At 43.4% G+C, this 21,927-nt stretch overlaps 1 protein-coding gene across 1 annotated transcript in view; it reads right to left on the minus strand.

Annotated features, from left to right (window-relative positions):
• Window positions 1-1,926: 1,926 nt before the first annotated feature.
• Window positions 1,927-21,927, minus strand: part of TMEM167B (transmembrane protein 167B) — a 179,975-nt gene continuing 159,974 nt past the window's right edge. Inside the window, exon 3 of the mRNA XM_085651144.1 lies at window positions 1,927-3,992. Within this exon, the coding sequence (XP_085507270.1) occupies window positions 3,910-3,992 (83 nt within the window). The 3' untranslated portion in view covers window positions 1,927-3,909. The remainder of the gene's footprint in view (window positions 3,993-21,927) is intronic.

A 21,927-nucleotide genomic window follows, 5' to 3' on the forward strand; every position in this document is an offset into this window, starting at 1 on the left:
TTGATCCTGCCCCCCAAGGGAACAGTCCAGCCCGAACTGCTAGGCCACTCTACTCTCCGCCACACTGCCCTCATGCCACTGCAGTCTACTCTGCACCACTCTACTGCACTCTAATCTATTTTGCACCACTGCATTTCATGCAGCACTCTTCGCTACCCCTGCACCAGTCCTCTCTATGCTACTTCACTCTACTCTGAAACAATCTAGTCTACGCCACTGCACCCCACAACTGAGCGCTACGCTTCTCTACCCTGCCCCACTCTATGCCACACTACTCTACACCAATGCAGTCTACACCACCTTACTCAAAACCAATGCAATCTATGCCACTGCACTCTATGCCAATCTACTCTGCACCACTGTACTTTACGTCACTTCACTCTAGGCCACTCTACCCCACTCCACTATGACACTACATCACACTATCTCACTCCACAATACTCTTTTCCCCTCCCTCTATACCACTCTACTCCACTCTGGACCACTCCACTACTCCACTCTATGCCACTTGACCCTGAAAATCTATCCCACTCCTCTACGCTGCTTGACTCTACTCTATTCCATTCCACTATCCTACACTACTCCACCCTACGAAAACCCACTCCACTCAATGCTAAAACACCGTACTCCAATCTATGCAACACCCTCTATGCCACTCCTCTCTGTTCTACAACACCCCATGACACTCTATACCACTCCACGACAGTCCAAGACATTCTACTCCCTCCACAACACTCTACACCACTCCAATTCACTCCATGCCACTCACTGCAATCTACTCCACTTTATATCACTCCACTCTCCTTTACCACACTACCATTTAGCCATGCTGAACAGTAGCCACAATGGTGTACAACACGGCTTACATAGGCGAGACCTAGTGGTTTTGCCAATGCTTCTTTTCAGCTTACTGAGAAAGTATTTAAGCCAGGCTCGATGATCCAGTTACTAATGCCCATGGTCCACCATATCAAAACGCTGGAGAGATGCACTAGATCTCTTGCAGCGAACATCTCCATAAGTGAGCGACGTCCACAAGAGAAGATTCGGCCCAGTGTCTAAGTGAAACCTTAATTTTTAAAGGGCCGAGGAAATAAGATTGCCCCTATCTGGTGTACACTTTTGCCAGGATCTTAGTAAAAACCGGGCTACCAGCAAGCAGTCTATAATGGGCAAAAATGACAGGATCCACTGAAGAAGTTTTCAACAAAGGCATAACTGTGACTGTTCTCCAAAAGATTGTTCAGCCACTGCTGAAAAAAAATTAGACTAATTATTCACTGTGAATATTTTTCCAAAATTACTATAGTAATTTTATGTTACAAATGTTATTGAAATTTTCACTAGTGTACATTTGTCAAATATGTTTAATACCTTTTACACTTAGAAATTAAACCATTAAAAGGATAGAAACGCCCTTCCCTAAACTTTACGTAGATTTGGTTTTTAGCAACTTATCATAACATTTGATACTGGTATTCTTCATTATTGTCTTTTAGTCAGTATTAAACGTTTTATAAATCATATGCTTTACCATCCATGATTAAACCCATCTTTTGCAGAACTCTCTGCTTTTCAGCCTTTCAAACCTAACAAGTTCCTGGTTTCCCTTTCATGTTACGTAAGTCCTAAGAAATTTTACACAGGCACATCATGGATTGCTCACTCTAGCAACCACTTTTCCAGGAAGAATATCACCCCCACAAATAACGGATTTTAAAATCGTTAACATGACCACATCCAAATTTAGACTTCTATGGAAACACTTTGCAAACATGCACACTATGCTATATTCCGAGACATTTGCAAATAGTTTGTCAACAATTTTTCGGGTCAAAGCTAATCTTTGGTGTAGGAGACACCACCTAAACAACCAGAGACCGATGCATAAGTTAATTTATTTATATAAATAAAACGACTTTGCAATTTCTTTTCAGCATTTTTATTTTATAAGTTTCAGAAAAAGCAGATATAAATTCTTCAAATAGTTATTTAAATTAAATTAAAGATCCCAAAAGTTTTCCTAATATTTGTAAACGAATCAACCAGCTGGCCGTTTTAAACATTTCACTTCAGGTGTGCTGTGTGAGATGTGGGCAAAATTGCATTTGGCGATGCCACCCGAGGATGAATTATGCGTATGGTGGAATTCCGCGGTTAAGAAAGGCAGAGGCACACAAAGAAACAAAGCGTCTTGTGAAGGACTTCTGGAGGCCATCTTGGATCAAAATACAGATCAAGGATGACTGCTGGGTATCTTCAAGCAGTTCAATTGCCCAAACTGCAGCCCATACCGATTGGACAGCTAATCATACTGCCTGAAACATTTTGTAGTTTCAGACACTGCACTACAAACAATCAGAATTAACTAAAAGGTTGAAGGTAATCAGATTTTCAGAGGAACAAGGTGCCTTTTGTGTCACATGTCTATACTATGCAGGATGGATGGTGGCCGGTTGTGGTACTGCAAATATCAAGTGCAGAGTCACCTGGTTTCCTTCATGTTGGTCAGAATGATGTAACAGGTAGAGTGCACCTCTTTCGCAAATGAGTGACAATTTTAGCCCAACCCTACTTGGTTGTTTAACTACCCAATATTCGTGTGTTTCACACCTATAGACCACCTATAAATACTACACCACCAATATATCATTCAATGCTATTTTAGGAAGCCAATGGCCCACAGATCATCATTGAAAACTAAGATTCACATGAACGAGACCAGAATGGGCAAAGTGGGAAAAAACATTTATCAGCATGGAAAACAGACTTGCTGCTCACACCTTGAGGACTACACAACACAAACAAGCGTTTACCTAGGCAACTGCCCATTAGCTATATTTGGGAAGGAGTTCGATTGGAGATGGTAAAACTCAGTCTCCTCCACACTATAGAAACAAGTCTGGTTTAAGTCCAATTTTATAATCTGGATGACCAAGACAATGTTTAATGTGATCAATTAAGTATGCAAGAGGTTTGTGTGTTTGAGGTGGGTACAGACGGAATGTTTAATGAACCAACATGGTTTTTTGAGAAGGATTTAAGTTAAGTAAGTGTATGAATTAGCTGTGGGTTGACAAAATACCCAGAAGCAACTTTATGATTTATGCACCACTTCCAAAGTATCCTGCTGCTTGACCTAAGCATCTTCCATGCTAGCCAACGTGATTGAGGCATCCCATTCTACCACGCGCTCACTACAAAACTTCAATAAAGCAACTGTAAGTGTTGAGAAGGAAAGTGAAATTGTCAACAGGTACATGCAAGGATGAATCATACATAGAGTTTTGATGGCAATTTATAGAATAGAACTGCCAGGTGATTACAGATCCCAGGTGGAATTCACAACTGTGCCATTTTTCAAGAATGTATTACAACAGTGGGTGCTATACTTGCACTGTAGATAGACCACACTTTTACTTATGGTAACAAGTCATATTTATTTTTAGGTATCATGTAGTGTTCATTTCGGATCTCATCGTCAACCTATGCAGTCTGGTTAATAGGAAAGACCTGGTTATCATGGTTCATAACTGAAAAAAAGTCTCTACGTCTCGATGAAGACCTGGGTAAATGACGTAAGGCGTTGGAGTGGTGCCACAAATCCCATGCTCATCCAGGCTCCATAGACCTCAACAACCGATCCAGCACGGAAGACATTCAGAAATATCCACGAGATGCTCCTGCTGAAGTGAGAATGAAGTGCCACTTCCTTTCATTGCAGATCATCAGGCAACGGAGTCTTAGCAAGGAAGGGAGGAGAGGGGAAGCTATTACTTAGGGCCTCATGGATGTAGGTTGCCACTGTCTGACTTGTAGCCAGAATAATGCAGTCCCTTTGGCAGAATCCAACAGTTTTTCCTTTGCTCCATCCTTGGTCTTGCCATCATGCATTTTAATGTTTTTGTTTTATTTTATAAACAAGACGTAAAATGCCATCACAATGCATGAAACTGCCACAGCCAGGTGGAGTCGAGATCCGATGACAGCAGCTGGAGGGTAAAAAGACAGAAGCAAGTTAGATGGCAGACCTAGCACACAAAGCTGTACATAGTGAGTGACATTGCTAAACCACACTGTTTAAGCCCTTATTACAAATGGCCTCATAATTCAATTGGGGCCAGGTAATACAAGTTCCGGCCCCATCAGAAGTATGAGATTTTTATTTATTTTCATCTGGAGTTGTAGCCCTGCCCAAAATGAAGATTTCCCCAGATAAACCCTAATTTCTTAGTGGACTGCCAGGGTTTAACACGTAATGGGCTAGATTGCCACCAACTTCAGAATTACCGGTACCTAAGCTTTAGGTATCTCCAGGGGAGGGGAAAATCCAGGTCATTACACGGGTCACTTTCAATGAGGGCCTTTGTTTCAAGATTAGAGTTCAAGAAACGGGACTGATGAAGAACACAGTGCTCAAATGACCAATTAGCACAGCCACTGGAATTAAGAGATTCTGAAGCTGTAGCGTTTTCCGCATATTTATAGATTTGCTTCATATGGCACATAATCCACCATCGGCTGCATAGTTTGCAAATTGACAAAAAGAAATGCATCTAGCTCACACGGATCAAAAGTACACTAAAGGCAGGTGTTGCCGCACAGTGGAAGTATATCACGAAGGTTTACAAGTTAGCTTTCTCTAGCTTATTTCTCGATTTAGATGTTAAAGGAGTAGTAATAAAGTGACATTTTTACCCATTGTGTTACATGATGGGATAGTCCCTGCCGGCGTGGGTTGAACTATTACGGTATTATATTGTGCATTCAGTGCTGTGTGAAGATTGTTCAATTCATGGAACTTTATACCACGTCGTCTCTCTTGTCTAAATGTTTTTTGGTCACTTGGTCTTTACAGACTTGCTCTCACAGAATGTTGTATGAACGAAACGCTGTCACTCCTTCTTGTAATTGTTATTTTGCTGCACTGAGTAACTATTATACATGTTTGTAAACGATATTTTAAAAAGGTAAATAAAGTTAAAAACATTTTTTTTTACCCATTGTGTTAACGTGTACAAATTCCAAAACAATGATGCAATATGTATCACTAAATGTGCTGCATTATGCCACACAATATGCCTTTTTTGCCACATATTTTAGTTAACCCTGCCAGATAATTTGGCCCTGCCATGCTACGTAATTCTAATGGCTCTGCCAATAAGTGAAGTATAGCACAGTCAGCATAAAATGTGCAGTGATCAACTCAAACCATATACTGTTAATATTCTGGCCAGAATATTATGTAGTAAATCCTTTATTGCCACCACTCAGCAGCACCTTTAAAGCCGATTTTAGAATTCGAAACATTCCAAAGATACTGAAACCCACTAGCAGCCAGTCCTCTTCCTTCTTTTATTGCTGCTGCTCACTCGGTTTAACTATGATATATGTTGTTACATATTGTACTATGGTGTGTTCTGATTGAAACATAGTTTGTGACAGTGTAAGTGCTGTTTGGCGCTTTCTGTTATTTTAAATATAAAACACTGGGTCGTAACTAGTTGTATAGAATAGCATGGTTGAGTAAGGATTCGGTCATACGGTCACTGGTGGACAAGTTGCTTTTTATTTTCCTGATTTTAAACTTTTTTGTATCGGGGAAGAACGGCGATGTGTCCTGAGAGCGATTACTCTATGAGACAGTGCAAGTCAGACTAGGTTTGGGGAGGTAGGCCGTGGAGCCTATTTTAATTGCGGACCCCTTAGTGCTGCGTAGATCAAAGCAGTGCTCATATTATTTTCATTGGTAGTCTTGGCGCGGTGGTGCAGTTTCTTTTGTGCGAAAGAAAAGATAGTGTTTGGACTGCATATTGAGCATCGCAAGCGCAGAAACGCATTTTGTTTTGAAAGTATACTAGGATTTGATTACATTTGCAAATATAGGATAAATTAAGATAAAAGTTCTGTTTAAATATCTTAGACACTGACTGTAGGAAGGTAGGATCCTTCTGCATGTGTACCCCCACCTTTTGCCTGCTGCTAAACTGGTTTTTGACTTGTCTGACTGGGATCCTGCTGATCAGGACCCCAGTCTAGCTGATTTCTGCCTAAACTGTTGTGTTCAGTAACGAGGTACATCCCAGATTGGACACTGGGGTACCCTTGTCAGTCCCTAGTATATGGTACCCATGTACTCAGGGCATATGTACCCCAGAGGTCTCCCATGGGCTGCAGCATGTATTATGCCACCCATGGGAGACCATTCAAAAAGTAACTACAGGCCTGCCATTGCAGCCTGTGTAAGTTGGTGCATGCACCACTTACGAAAGATATAGGTTTCCTATTTCTAAGGGTCACTGCACTTAAAACCTATGTCACCCCTCTAGCAGGCCTTTACTATCCTGAGGGCAGGGTGCTTGGTTCTAAGTGAGAGGGTGCCCCTGCATGAGCAGGACATACCTGCAGCCTATGGAGTCCATTCTCCTGGGTTGTCAGTGAAGCAGCCATATACTAGTATAAAGGGGCATTACGTGAACCACGCACTTACCATCTCGAAAACGGCTGCAACGAACCTAATCGTGTTTGGTGTCAAACATGTTGGAATCATACCCCCACACCGTTAACGGTGTGCAAAGTATGATTCCTCCCACCGAGAGAGCCCTCCGTGAGGCTCTGTGTTCCCGGTACCAGCCTTCTAGTCCTGGACAGCACAAAATGGTTACTGCCGACCAGAGACATTTCTGCCCTCCTGCTGCTGAGCCAAGCTAGAGCAGGGGAAGGCAGGACAATAGGCATCCTGTCACAGGGTGGTGTGACCACCTCCCAGACAGTATTTAGTGCATTAGGGCTGGGTGGATGCGCTTGCCAGCGCCTGAAAGTCTGCATGAGGGCCACATTTGGTGTCCCTGTGCATAGTCCAGTTCAAACAAGTCCTGGGAGCCGTTGGCTCCCGTTCTGGCGTGAAACTGGAGAAAGGACATGGGAGTAACCTCCCCCTGTCCAGAACCTCCATTGGGAGGGTCCCCTGAAACATCCCATGCCTTTCCTTAGGGTACTTAAGGGCTTACCTGGGTGTAGGTCCCTAGATTCGTCGTGAACAAGATTCAGAACTGAAACCACTGCACTTCTACCGTCTGGGCACACTGGACTTCGTTTGGGCCTGGCTTCGTCTCCCTTTCAGTCTGCTGCCTCGTCTGTGCACCCTACAGAATCCGTGCAAGGCCTGTGAGGCATGCAAGACACCTGAAGATAATCTTCCTTGGAGTAAAGGAGTCACTCCCCTGCATTTGCAGGCACCGCAACGCTGCTGACTGGCCTGCTGATCCGAGCTCCTACAGACTTCGAAGGGTTCAACAACACAGGAGGTGGGTTCCTACGTACCTCAAGGCCAGAGCTGCCCTCTCACCCAGTTTGAGGCCAGAATCCCTCGTGGGGGCTGCAGTACCCAAACCCCTGTGCACTGCGTACTTTTGCAAGCGCAAATGCTTGTTGGCAATTTTGCAGCAAGTGCATTGGGCTCCAAGTAGCCCCAACCTCTGGCAACTTCTCCTGCAAAGATCTTTACCCACATCGCACTGTGTGCTCTGTGGCCTGTTTTGTAAAGCTGCACGAGGTCCTACTGCGACTACAGTGTCTTCGACCTGTGCGTCCTGTGGAGGGTCAACTACGTTCTCTTTGGGCTCCCCTGATTGCTCTGGGCTTGCCCTGACTACCCTGCTTGTGGTGAGTCTCCTGGACCTTGCTGGTCCTCTTCCTGCAAATTCTTGACCTCCTGCGTGGGTTGCTTTTGCCGAGGCTTGTTGGTGCTTCCGCCGGACACCGACCCTGCAGCACTCGACATCCTTCGTGGGACAGCTCATAGCCGGCTCCTGGTCGTCCTCAGCATTGCCTGGTCCCCACTGTTCCAGAGTCAAGGTCATCAACATCTATCCAGAGGCGCCCGACATCGGTGGGCATCACTCTCAAGTGACCCAGACTGTCCCCTCTGCTTTCAGGTACTCTTCCTAAAGAACACACGTTTGTATTCCCACATACACTTTCTCCTTCTCCAGCAGTGGCACTTTCCTGAAGTCCTCCACTGGGTGTGACTGCAGTTTCCGACGCCACTTTACACCTATGCACCCTGCTCTCCTGGGATAGGTAACTTGGGTACGACTGTATCCACGGGTGGGGTGGCTCTCCAACCTTCTGTCTTCCACAGGGTTTCCTCAGGGATCCCTAATCTTTGAAAATCCAACTGCGACTTACACATAGAGTTGTATGGAGCCCGCAGTCTTGTTCTCACACTGTACGTGTCCTCCGTGGGGTTCCTGTCTACTAACCTTGGGTGGTTTACCGAGTCCCCAGCGATTCTACAACCGGTCGACATTGTCCTGACTCGAGTCGTGGTTCTTATACCACTTTTAGTATATGGTTTGGTCCCCCCCTGGGGCCCACTGTGCATTAGTGCTATTTACTGTTTGTACTGTGATTTCTTTGCTATAGTATTGTGTGCTTTGTGTACATCTCTGTGTGGGAGATACTAGAAAGTATTATATAATAAATACATATTTTTATAAATACCTTGTGTGGTTCTTTTTCCATTTAATCTATACCGTAAGATTGCATTTTGGTGAAAAAAGCGGCTTTAAACTCCACAACTCCCACTTGGGTAGCTTTTTAGAATTGGCCAAAAAGCAAGCCAAAATGGGTCTAGACTCAAGTTATAACACATTGTGCAATGGTGATAAATGATTAATTTGTGTCTGTCTATACTGAGAACAACTGTACAGACCCATTTTGGCTTTCCTTTTGGCCAATTCTGTGTTCATTGTTCTGTCTTGTGTTCTGTTGGTCACGGCTGTGCCCACTTGTCATTTGAATGTTTTATTTGATACTACTTTTGAAAAATACTATGAAAATAAATTCTTGTCCGGCTGGACAAAAAGACATACATTCTATTCTAAGTGTATGGTTATCCATCACACGGTATTCCTCCTGAATAGGGACCACTGTTCTCTATAACACCACTTACATTAGTGGACATTATTTCCCAGGCCAGCTTCTCACACTGACCTCGGCTCAAGCCGAACGTTGGAGGAAGACAGTTGTTTCAACAGTCTTCCATACGTTAACGTGTCCATGCATTGCAGCGCCATCTTGGTGGAAGGCTGAAACGCCGACCTGATTGCGGGCGAATAGTCACGAAATGAGAGGGTTTGCTCCCAGGAATTGACCACGTATTATTCCCGTAGTGAGACATGAGGTATTTCTGTGGGACGGCATTTGTTTGAGTATATGGAAGGAGTTTAGTTAGTTTCAGGAGGTACTGGCATTAATCGAGTGTAGAAGTTGTGACGGTTTTAGGTGGTTTTAGTAGGCACATTAGTTATTAAAACATTTTTCCCACAGTACGATTTTGTGTGAATCTTAGATTCATGGAGCAAGGTGCAGGCTTGCAGGAGATGACTCTTAATGAGAAGCTTGACAGAGCGATTGAAAAAATTACTTTGTAAATATCAATTAGGATGGACAAGAACTTGGATTTGTTGATTGGTAAAAGCATTCCTGTGGAGGAGGAACGCTTTTGGTCTGATCATGAAGCATAAGGGAATGTAAAATAAGGGGGTAAAGCTACCAGAAAAAGAAATCATATGATTGTCAAAGTGGGTCTGGCAAAAAAAGGAGATCTGCTGAAGCAGAGCATGATTTCTGTGTTGACAACAAATATGATGGTGCTGAGGGTACACAAGGTGGGCAAGGGAATGGCCCGAGAAAGATAGAAATAGGGGGTCAAAGGGCCATAAGCATAAGACAGAGATCTGTGATGAATCCTCTTGAAGTGCAGAGGTAGAGATCAGTTGTTCTTCAGATTTTGACTCAGAGGATTTAGACCATGGATTTCTGATAGAAAATTTCTCCAAGCATCATAGTAAGGAAAAGGGTGAAGAGGCACTTACGTATTCTTTTGGTCAACATATTTTTGACCCCTTACACATTAAGTATCCACTCTCACCTGAGTGGACGCCCTTGGAACATGTGGCTAATATGTTAATTTTTGGATGAGACAGGAGATCCCATGGATGTTCGAGTCAGGCTGATGTCTGAGTGCCGTAGACCCTCTGTTGCCAAGAGGTTATGGTAACCCCAGAGCTAGATGCTAAGATAATAGCGTTTATAGGCAAAGGTGGCCATCACCCTAGAAATGGTTTGGAGCAGGGTCTGAGATCCTGTCAAGATAGGCTTTTGGATGTCGTGGGTCCACTGACCAAAAGTTTTGACCTGGCAGAGGAGGCATAGGTTTACAATAAGCGTGGATGTGGATGAATTGCGCCCGTGGATCTAAGGTGTTCTATGCTTGTTAGCCAGCACCAATACAGCACTCTCTAATAAGAGACGGAAAAGCATTCTTCTTAAAATTGATCCTAAATTGGTGGATCTGGTGAATAAAAAGAGGGGCCTTCAGCTAATGGGTTGCTTTTCAGTGAAGCCTTTAATAAGGATTTATCTAGTTTTGTTGGGGCTTTTTTTCTCTTTAAAAGTCCCAGAAGGATATTAAGAAAGTGTTTTAGGATCGTGTGTTTGTGATGGTCGGGGGAGCAAGGAGTCGGTTCCCAGCTGTGGCCAAGGCATTACCAGAGACTCCTTCTCACAAGGTTATAGAGGCTATCAAGGTCAACAAACCTACAGGGGTGGAAGTTTTTACCCATAAAGACAGAAAGCTTGGGGTAGGTTTGCCCAAGGTGAAAGGAGAACCAGAGGATCGTCCGGTAAGCCAAGACCCTTCTGTTATCCCCTTAGAATTGGGTGGCAGACTTGCCCAGCTTTACCAACAATGGATATAGATTACAAAGGAACCTTGGGTTTTAGAGACAGTTGGTGGGTTTCAAATAGTGTTTGAGGTGAGTCCAGTTAAAAAAAAAGTTTGACAAGGAGACTAGCTTTTACAGCAGATCATATGACGTTGATAGATGTAGAAATACAGGAGTTGATTTCGAAAGGAGCGGTTGTGTTAGAAGATCACAAACAGATTTGTGAGCAATATTTTTCTGGGGGAGAAGAGAGGACAAGGGAATGAGACCAGTTATACATTTAAAAGATTTGAACGATTGGGTGGTTTACCATCATTTCATAATAGAAGGAATACATTTGTTAAAGGATATTTTGCAGAAATTGGATTGGATAACTCAATTGGATCTAGAGGATGCATATCAAACAGTTCCAATTTGTTATGGTCAAAGGTTTTTAAGATTTATTTGGAAGAGTAAAGTGTGGAGGTTTGTGTGCCTACATTTTGGTCTTTCGTCAACACCTTGGTGCTTTACGAAGGTACTTCAGCTGGTCACTGCGGATCCAAGAGAGAGAGGAATTTGAATGATATTCTAATTAGATGCCATATGAATTATGTATCAGAACAGGGAACAGTTGATTTCTCATACAGAGTTGTTGGTGAAGCTGTTGGAGAATTTGGGATTTGTAGTGAACCGGAGGAAGTCCGATTTAGTTCCAGGACAACAAACCCAGTTTCTTGTCTTTGTAATAGATACGATGGAAGGTTTGCTGAGGTAACCGAAGGAGAAGATGAAGAGAATTCGGAAAGAGATGTTGGCACCTAATGTGGGTCTTTTATCCTCTACTATTCAGGGTATTTTCCCAGGTCCCTTACATTATCGGGCCTTACAGAGGTTTAAAACCGAACACAAAATGGAATGAGATACTCTGAAACAGTTTGCTGTTCATTGGGGCAAGAGAAGAGCTGACATGGTGACTGAGAAATATGGAAGCATGGAATAGGCATGCGATTTCTGGTGAAAATGCCGATTTGGTTGTGGGGCGGATTCCCCTCCACAGCGGCATGGCCCGACCATGCCAACATGGCGGACGGAGTACCCCAGACCGAAAGTGGGCCCGACGGTCTAGACAACAAATGCGCCGGAAGCCACACGCCGGTAACTACAAACACCGGAGGAGGGACCAAAGACACCAGTCTTCAACCGGATAACACCATCGCTGTGCGCACGGGACCAAAAGAACATGAGAAAACGGACCCAGAAGAAGTAGACAGAACCCGAGGGGTACAGGAGAGAAGAGTGACAGAGACACCACGGACCAGGAAACCACCCCGAGACGAGGCAGAAGACGACGACTTTGTCCGCTCTTGGAGCAGTGCCCCCGAGTCCAGTACTCCAGCAAGGGAAGCAGAGGCTGAGACTTCCCTACCCGCGGTCCAGGAGGACCGTGGGTTCAGGCAAGTGCCTGGTTTGTTTTCTGGGTTGGTGGGCGGGACTACGGGGCACCTCACTGTGAGCACCTCACCCTTCCCCTTCACCCAGGCACATCACGGGAGTAGGGACCATACGAGGGGAGCACTATTCCCACATGTGCATATAGTTTCAAGACAGTAGCCTGAGATTTTTTTTTCTCTCTTTCTACCCGGTTCCCTTCTACGGGCACGGACTAAGTCCACTGAAAGACCGGCCCAAGACCCTGGGAAAGGATCAAACCAAGACCACTCTAGGACAGTGACGACGCCACCATTTGAAACTCTCCCTGTGTGTGCTTTTTTTTTTCTCTCTTCCATATACCTTACTTCTGCCTTCCCCACGAGACCCTCTACCCAGAAGTACTGGGGAACGTTGAAGAAAAAAAAAAGGAATCAAAATAATAAAATAAACCCTCTTCCATACTTACTACTCATTTTGTGTCTTCTTGATAAAAAGAGACCGTGGGCGGCCGACACAAACCGACCTACTACAGGTTGTGAAATCGGATGAGAGCTTTAAGGATGGGGTGCAAGTTGTGGATTGTCAAGGACTGATGGTCGTTAGATCAGGAAAATAATTTGCATATACATTTTTGGGCGTTATTAGCAGGATCCTTTGCAACAAAAATGTTTTGCAGATCAAACTGTCAAATGTTCAGGGGTGTCAAGGATGGACAATGTATCAACTGTAAGGTATGTAAACAGATTGGGAGGTCCACTTTCATAGGGACTGGCAGATCTGGCAAGCATTTTTTGGGGAGTATTGTCTACAAAATGGTCTGAGAGTTCAGGCAGAACATTTTCCAGGACTGACTAATTCAGTGGCAGACTGGTTTTCAAGAACTTTTCACAATTCGAGTGATTAGATGGTGGACAGGCGTGTTTTCAGGAAGTTGAACAGGTTGTGGGATCCTTTTCAGGTGGATCTCTATGCGAACCGGCTGAATGCTCAGGTAGAGAGGTTTTTCAGCTGGCACCCAAATCCAGAAGCGTCAGGGGTAGATGATTTTCTCCAGGATGGAACAGGGCTTCACCCGTAGGCTTTTCCTCCTTTTACAACGATTGAAAGAGTAAGTGGGATGATTCGCCGAAGGAGGGAGTAAGTAGTGGTGGTGGTCCTTCCTTTATGGAGATCTCAAGCGTGGTATCCGATCACGTTGGAGACGAGTGTAGACTTTCCAGTGTTGCTTCCAACATTCCCAGGAATACTGCAAGGTCCTCAGGGAGAGGTTCACTGTCTGAACAGTGCAGATCCATTAACATTGGTGGCATGGAAACTTTCAGGAGAGTATGGAGGAGGCCAGGGCTTTCATCAGAGGCTTCTAGGCTTATTGAGGAATCTTGGGCTTCTGGGACAAAATCGGCATATAGATTGGCATGGACTAAATGGGTATGCTGGTGTGTGGAAGGGGGTCATGATCCAATTTCAGTTGATGTAGTTCAAGTGATTATTTTTTTGGCAGAATTGTTTGCAAATGGCCTCGCTTACAGGACTGTGGCTATGTATGGGTCAGCTATTGCAGCTGGACACGTTTTGGTGGATGGTTCATCAGTGGGTCAGGATATTATGGTGAGAAGATTATTGAGGAGCATTAGGATTGCTAGACCTCCAGGTTCTTTGTCCTCTTCCGTTTGGGATGATTCAAAGGTTCTGAAATTTCTGGACAGCTAAGATAACAATGAAAATATTAATTTGAGAGATTTGTTTTTTTAAGTTGACAATGTTGTGTTTGGTGTCTTTCAGTAGTATATCGTATGTGCAGGCTTTGGAGGTATCTTGTAGTTCATACACTCCAGAAGGGATGTTTTCATTTGAAACAGAGAATTAAGACACATTCATCATCAATTGTTTATTATTACAGTCAAGGTTATATCAGCCTTTGACTACATTCAGGCATCCTCATTAGGCAGTTTCTTCGCCAACTTTGGCAAGATGGGTGAAAGAGATAATACAAAGATTTGGCTTGGCTATAAGTTTGTTTACCGCTCATTTGGTCAGGTTAGCAGCTTCTTCAAAAGCTTTTATGTTGGGTGGCACTTTGCAGGACATTTTGCATTGTGCTGATTGGTCATCAGATTCCATGTCCAGACGATTTTACATTAAGCCGGTGGCGAGTGCAGCAAATTGTTTGGTTGCTAAGCTTTAAACTTGCATAATAATGGCCTCCGAGTCGTGACATAAAATGTAGATTTTTCACGGCATTGGTGGGCTGAAAATCTAGATTTTATTAAAGACACAGAGGGTAATATTATTCCCCCCAGACTGAACCCTTCACTAATGTTTTGTTTATATATTATATTTTTTATACAGGTCAAGTTTAAGATCTTTGTGTTTTTTTAATTGGATTCTGATGGAGGTAGAAGAGTTTGTTAAAGAAGAAATTTGTACTAATTTTAGGATGTTACCTTAAGGACATCTTTAAGTTTTGAGTGAGCAGTTTTATAAAAGGTGGAAGAGGACTGGTTGCTGGGGGGTTTATTATCTTTGGAATCTTTTGAATTCCAAAATCTATTTGCTTTAAAGGTGTTGCTGAGTGGTAGCAATGAAGGATTTACTGCATATTAGCTTCCGTGTCTTTAATAAAAAGAGAATTAATTTTCAGCCCACTATGGCTGTGTGTTTGGGGGGGGGAGAAATCGACATTCATTCAGACTGTCCCATGAATGTCACAATATGCAACTGCCTATTTACATAAGTCCCCCTTTATCAACCCTTAATGCGTGTTGACTGGGAGTCTTAATTTTCTCGCTTTCCTCCATACTGTTCTCTATTCTGATTTGTGTTGGATCATCCAACCACCCCATAACATTTTTTCTTTTTTAGGTAGCCCGTCCCAGTGTAAACTACTCTATCTGTGACCATGCATCAGTTCAAGTTGCAAGACCATTCTTGAAGCAGCAGTGCTATGCCAGGTCTTGTTTTAGCACTATTAGATGCAAGTTCATGAAAAGTTTCTGGTATGGCATAATGGACTGGTTTCCACATTTCTCGAATATTTGGGGGTGTTACTAGCATCAGCCTTAGTCCCATCACTTCATCTGTTGATTTTAGGCCTTCAAACCAATACACATTACTATAGAGCAGAAGCAAAGAGTATGTACAAATGTCCCTCTCAGACAGCATGTCAAAGATGTACTCTGGTGATGCATAGTCTGTGTGGTATTTTTTACTGTAACAGAAGAAAACCTGACCTTAAAGATACCGCTTTATGGTGTGCCAGAGCCTCTTAGCAGTCTGCTTCTACGATGTACCCTACATCTGCCTACAATCTGCCTACAATCTGGATTTCAATCTTACCAGTTTTTTTGTCAACCTGGACGCCAAAAGTATATATCCTACGGGTGTTGTCAGTGATGTCCATCCCGTTTTCAATGCATGACCTCATTGCATGGTGAAGCTATATATTTGAATGTTTGTGAGGAGCTGGCACCTCTTAATGGATTGAGATACCTCCTAAAAAGGGAGGCTCACACAACTAGTCACGATCCGTTCACAAATATACATCACACAAAACCGAAGGATAAGCAGTTCACCTGTTTAGATATATTCGTATGTGCACTGTATGTAAAGCCCAAGACAGATTTGTTTTAACGCGTTTTAGATTAGACATATTTCATTGCCTGACATCTTTTCCAAGTGTCAATAACTGGTCAAGGGAACTAATGTTATGTTATGTCCCTGTGATAATATGTCTAATCAATCAACGATTCACATATTTTTTTTAAAAATTTTAATCTGATCTGAGGAGATCTTTTATTGTACCTTTAATGAAATCTCTAAATTTTAAGTAATGTAGACCAGGGTTTTTGTATTTGCAATTACTTCCTAATTTGTATACATGTGTGGTACTAGCAAGGTTTCTCAGGGATGTTTTAAGCAGAAGAAAATCAAATCCTGCTGTATGTTAAATAGTGACCACATTCTTATACTTCTGTGTCTGGATTTTACAATACATTGTCATTATATGTGTGCTTTTATGATACACTTTGTGAATCGAATAAAGATGAATTGTTGACACTGCATGTCAATCATTCTGAATCAACAATGCATTTTAAATGTACATTGACACCTAGATCCCATTAGATGGCAGGTGACGCAGAGACTCTCAATGTCTTGGAATACCTCCAAAAGACCCATGGATAAACATGAGACAGCTTACTGTGCACATAAAGGCGTCAAACTGACAGTTTTTTAATTGGAGATCCATCTCAGTTGCAAACACTCTCACATCCCCTCTCGCCCCCCCCATATGAAATGACCATAGTGCTATCGCAACACAATATTAGTGTTCTTTTTAAATGGGGTTTGAGGGTGGTTGCCAATTCAATGAGATCACAAAAGGAACCCACTTCCAGCTCGCCTGACTGAGGTACATCATCCCGCTCAGCACAATAAGCAAAACAAGCATTGGCAAAGCCAACATGTTTCGCCTAAGACTTATTTTTAGCCATGCTGTATAGCACTGTACTGTGTTTTTTTTTTAAAGCACAATGATGCAAACACTGTCATAGGTAAGCACACATTTGATATTTTTTCCTTTCATTTACCGATCTGATATAAATCGGTAAATTTAAAAAAAGTTGTGCCAAAGCCTTTTTTTTTAAACTTAGCAAGAAAGTGCTTAAAAATAAATAAAAGGATGAGTGGGCTGCGGGTGCGGTTGGTTAGGTGAAGCACCACAGTGGGTGAGGGAAGAAACAACACGAGGTAGATAACACAGAGGCAAAGGGAGGAACAGATGAGTGAAAGGGAGCAGCGAGGAGCAAAGGAGGACGGAGCATACAGGTGTGAGAGACATGAGTGCAGACAGGGGGATAGAAGCACATGGGCGAGAGAGAGAGCAACATGGAGGGGGTGCACACGACAGACACAGCTGAAAAACTCTGAGTGCCAAAATAAACAGAAAAAAATAGTTCCCTTAAAGCAAGCATCGGAAGCTAGCCAATCAGAGAGAGATGGTAAGGAGGCTATGCTCTATGGTGGAACAAACACAAGACTGGTAAGATGGGACATGAAATGCCATTACATAAGAATGAGGAAAAGGAGCGCGACAGTAAACCCAACCAATGCTAAGCAATGGGCATGCTGCAGCCCCTGTATATTCTTGGCAGACCTACAATATGTCTTTCTCAACGAGACGCAAGTGATGCCTAGTAATCTTGTCCTAAAGAACGACATTCATACTACTTAATAAAGATTACAATAGTGGTGCACCCAGAATAATAAAACTAAGTCCAATAGTATTATTCAGAATTCCTGTGCCGCCTTTATTTCATTGCAAAACTTATATTCTTTTTTCAAGTAAAACCAATTACAGCCAAAACGTTCAGTTGAAAAATGAACTTCTTCAGGGCGTATCAGTTCAATTCTGCTTATTCAAATAGAGAAACACTTTATGTCTAGCACAGTCACATCCTTCTTTTCATATCTCAATTTCTTATTTGTTTGCCCAAGGTCTACTTTTCAAAGCAGCTCAGTCCTGACAGGCACTCAGCGTATTACTGTACAATGCTGAGTACCTTAGGTCAGGAGCAATACCATCTGGCCTTAGAGTTAGAAAAGCCCCAGAATTATCTGTAGAGATCCGAAACGTTTTGGAAAGGTGGTCACCTATAGCCAGTAGATGTGCACGATATTGAATGATCTTAATTGTCGAAACAGCCAGAGAAGTGGTGGTCTTACTTAACCAGGAAATCCTTGAGCTGGAGGAAAAACTAAAAAATACACAAGCATTAGAAGAAGCGAAAAGTAAACTAGATGAGATCAACAGGGAATTACACGATTTTGAAGAATATCTAATAAAGAAAAAAACAGACAAATTAAAGAAAGACATTAGGTGGTATACACAGGAGAAGGCATATACTTACCTGACACCGAATTACTATCAAGATTGGAGACAAGAAGTAGGGCCAAAAGATCCAACGAATAGGAAGAATATAACTTTGATCACCTTCTCGAACACCTACTCTAGACTCCGATGGTGCTAGAGTTCAAGTAAAGGAGGTAGATCACATACAACATATAGGGCCCCACTATTACAAAATGAACAGGATCCAAATCAGTCCCCTTTTTTTAGCCAGAGGCCAGAACAGAGGGAGATACAGGTACCAAAGACAGGACAGAGTGAAAAATTTCCATCCTCAACATCAGTACACAACAACTGGCAAACATCAATACTGGAGACCACAACCAAATTAAAGACAACAAGTCTGGACACTATCCCAATCTTTAATTTAACATCCACTAAGATTGGACAGGAAGATTATCTTTTGTACAGAGTACAAACACAGACGTGTTTAAGCTTAACCAGGATGTGTTTGCATTCTTCAGAAAGATCAGACTAAATAGTAATACATGCATAATGTCAGAGAATACAGATTTAAATCCTTCGGGATGCCAACCTAAGTTCATCTTCACCCTCACCCTTAAAATGGTGGACCCAGAAGTATCTATCTTTGAAAAAGCAGTCCTAAAAGATCTTAAGAACATTACTAAATATATCCCACCAGCAGCACACAATCTCACAAAAAGTGAGAACCCTGCATTACATAGCTTACAGAAGAAAAACAATACCACACTTGAACAGTGTGACAAGGGGGGAGGCATTGTGGTTAAGGGCACTGCACAATATATTACTAAAATACAAAGCATGTTAAAAGTTCCAGAACATTACAAGAGAGCCTTAATTAAATCACTTGAGAAATTGAAAACCAGAATAGAACAGCTGACCTCTGGGGCGCTACAGAATGGAGACATTTGCAAAAAAGAATTTGAGTTCCTCAACAAAGAGAATCCAGTGACTCCGGTGCTATAAGGAGCACCCAAAACACAAAATACAGTAGACCCACCACTTTGGCCCATTATCTCCTCCATTAACTCTATCATGGGAACCCTATCAAAATATATGGATGCCTTCCTCTGCCTTTTGACCAAATTACATACTTGCTATATCAGACACACAGGAGATCTGATCTCAAAAATTGAGAATCTGGCATCTAACCCCCAACAAGAAATCTTAGTCACGCTTGACATAGAACAACTGTACACTAACATCCCACAGTTGGAAGCATTAGAAGCCGTACAGCAAGTTATGGCACACACACCAGGGGACAGACCTAATCAATTCATTATTGGCTGCTCAGAAATTGTCTTAACTTTTTTGAATAAAATGCAAAGATTTACCAACAAATCAAGGGGACCAGCATGGGGGCATCTTGTGCTCCCAGCATAGCTAACATTTATATGGGTGAATATGAGAGAAAACATATCTTCACTGAAATAGCACCTTTCTATGAAAACGTGAGGCGATTGTCACGATTCGTAGATGATATATTTTTCATATGGTGGGGAGAAGAAGAAAAACTTGATGAATTCATCAGATGGCTAAACTCTAGTAACAATCTAAAGTTTACCGCCACTTCCGATGGACACAGTAGAATTTCTGGATCTCAGAATAACAAGGTCTCCTCGAAGTCAGCCTATATAGAAAACCTACTGCTCACAATACTGTTTTCCAACATGCCAGCTGTTACGCTAACAGTTCAACAAAGAACTTCTTCTTTGATGAACAATATTACGGACAAGTTAGAGGCACTTCCATGGGAGCAATTTTCGCTCCTAACTTAGCTATTCTGTACATGGACAACCTAGAAACAGGTCGCATTCTTACCCCCACCAACCCCTTCCACAGTGGCACAGCACTGTGAAAGCGGTATATAGATGACGTTTTCATGATCTGGCATGACTCCTATGACTATGACGCATTTCCTCCACTGGCTGAATAATAGTAAGTAGTAAGTTTATTATGCATAGTTAATTAAAACCAGTGCAAACATTTTACAAAAATTTAAAATAGCATAAAAGTTTTGTTCATTATAATCATCATTTTTAAAAACGTGCAGTAAAAAACCCAGAGTAATTGTCCAGCCGCATTTTTTCCCTGATGCAGGGCAGCATGTTCCTTGGCGTCCTAATGACCTCCTACTTGTTGTCTGTGTAGTTGATCGCCGGTTTTAGTGAGTTTAACAGTCTGTGCTCAGTCATCGCAAGGAACTTAACATATCTGCAGTTCAGTTTCGTGTTTGCAGGGTTCATGCAGGCAAGCACTGCTTGCCTTCTAGTGCTAGTCCCTAACTGCTTGAACTGGTCCTTTAGGAGGTGTTGGCGGGCTAGCCGAAGCTCTTCACAGAGGCAAGTCAGGTGGAGAATATCGCCCTTTTCTTCATTACAGAGCGGACAGGTGTCAAGAATTCCTGTCATACAAGGGAAACACGCCCTTATGTAAACAGGAGAGCTGTTACATAACTCAAGGGAAACACGCCCTTATGTAAACAGGAGAGCTGTTACATAACTCAAGGGAAACACGCCCTTATGTAAACAGGAGAGCTGTTACATAACTCAAGGAAAACACGCCCTATAAAGGGAGGAACCGGGAGGTACAAGGCTGTCGGATATTGTGTTTACACCGACGTACCTGCTTCGTGAAGAGCAGTGTTCCGGAGTGGTGCTCCAGTAAGGCAAGAACGGAGGTAGGTCGAGTCGTTACTCCCTGGGCCGTGTCTTGCCCCATCGTCACCTGTGAAGGACCCGGAAGCTCTACCGGTCAACCATTGAGCTTCGCTTTTTGACTCGGCTGAGTCCAAGCGCAGTGGCGCTTTTGCTGGTTGGAGTCGTAACTCCCAGCCCGACCAGAGACACAGGGACTGCCAGCTGTAACGCACACCAGGAGGTGTTTGCCGCGTTACAGACTCGGAAGTCCACAGGATCGATCGAGCGGCTGCTCTCGGTTCAGTCTTCTTGCTTGTGATTGGGGTATCGGTGACGCATCACCAGGAGGTGACTCCGCGTCCCGGTGCAGTCTGAGGAAGAGGTTGAGCGGCTGCTCCCTTCAGGTAGAGACCCCGGCTGGGTGTTTCCCTGACTCCTCGATTCTCCCCAACACTCTTCGTGCCCCTCACAGCCTACCGATTGGCATTGTCGGCCATTTCATTTCTGCCCTCTGTTGGCATACGCCGGGATCGGCGTATATGCAGAGGACGGTTAGGACCATCCGTGCTGTGGGCTGGTAACGTACTTAGCCTGGAGGATTCCAGTGACTATAACTTTTGTTTGTTCTTTGTATTTTATTTGCCTTCATTAAAAGAACTAACCCTTCACAAGTGGTTGCGTCCTCATTGTAGTGTCTGTTAAACGATCCTGAGACGTTCAGGGCGTTACAAAATATCCGACCTTAATAACACTAACTGTCTCCCGGTCGATAACAGACATGGCGACACTTGATGATGTGGTGGCTGCTTTAGCGGCCATGCAAGTTGAAGTGGCTGCCTCTAGGCAAGAAACAGCCGATGTAAAAGCCAGACTGGATGCTATCCAATTGGACCCGCTCACGCCCAGCACCTCCCTCACGAACCAGACCCCTGCGGTAGTAGTGGAAATGCCGGTAGCCATCCCCTTGGCAACACCAGAGAGGTACAGTGGGGATCCTAACACAGTGCAGGTATTCCTCACACAAGTGGCGCTACATTTATCGTGCAAACCAAAGGCGTTCCCCACGAGTCAGGCTCGTGTGGCTTTCCTTATATCCTATTTGGCTGGAAACGCGGCACAATGGGCCGTACCTCTGGTGAGCAGGGACGACCCCCTCTTATGTGATTGGGGTGCTTTTCGCGAGGAATTCCTGAAGGTATTCGACAGAAGGGCTGACTCGTACACGGCGGACCGTGAAATGCTTGAGTTGAGACAG

The sequence above is a fragment of the Triturus cristatus genome, chromosome 1_1, assembly GCF_964204655.1.
Source record: "Triturus cristatus chromosome 1_1, aTriCri1.1, whole genome shotgun sequence".
Classification (NCBI taxonomy): Eukaryota; Metazoa; Chordata; class Amphibia; order Caudata; family Salamandridae; genus Triturus; species Triturus cristatus.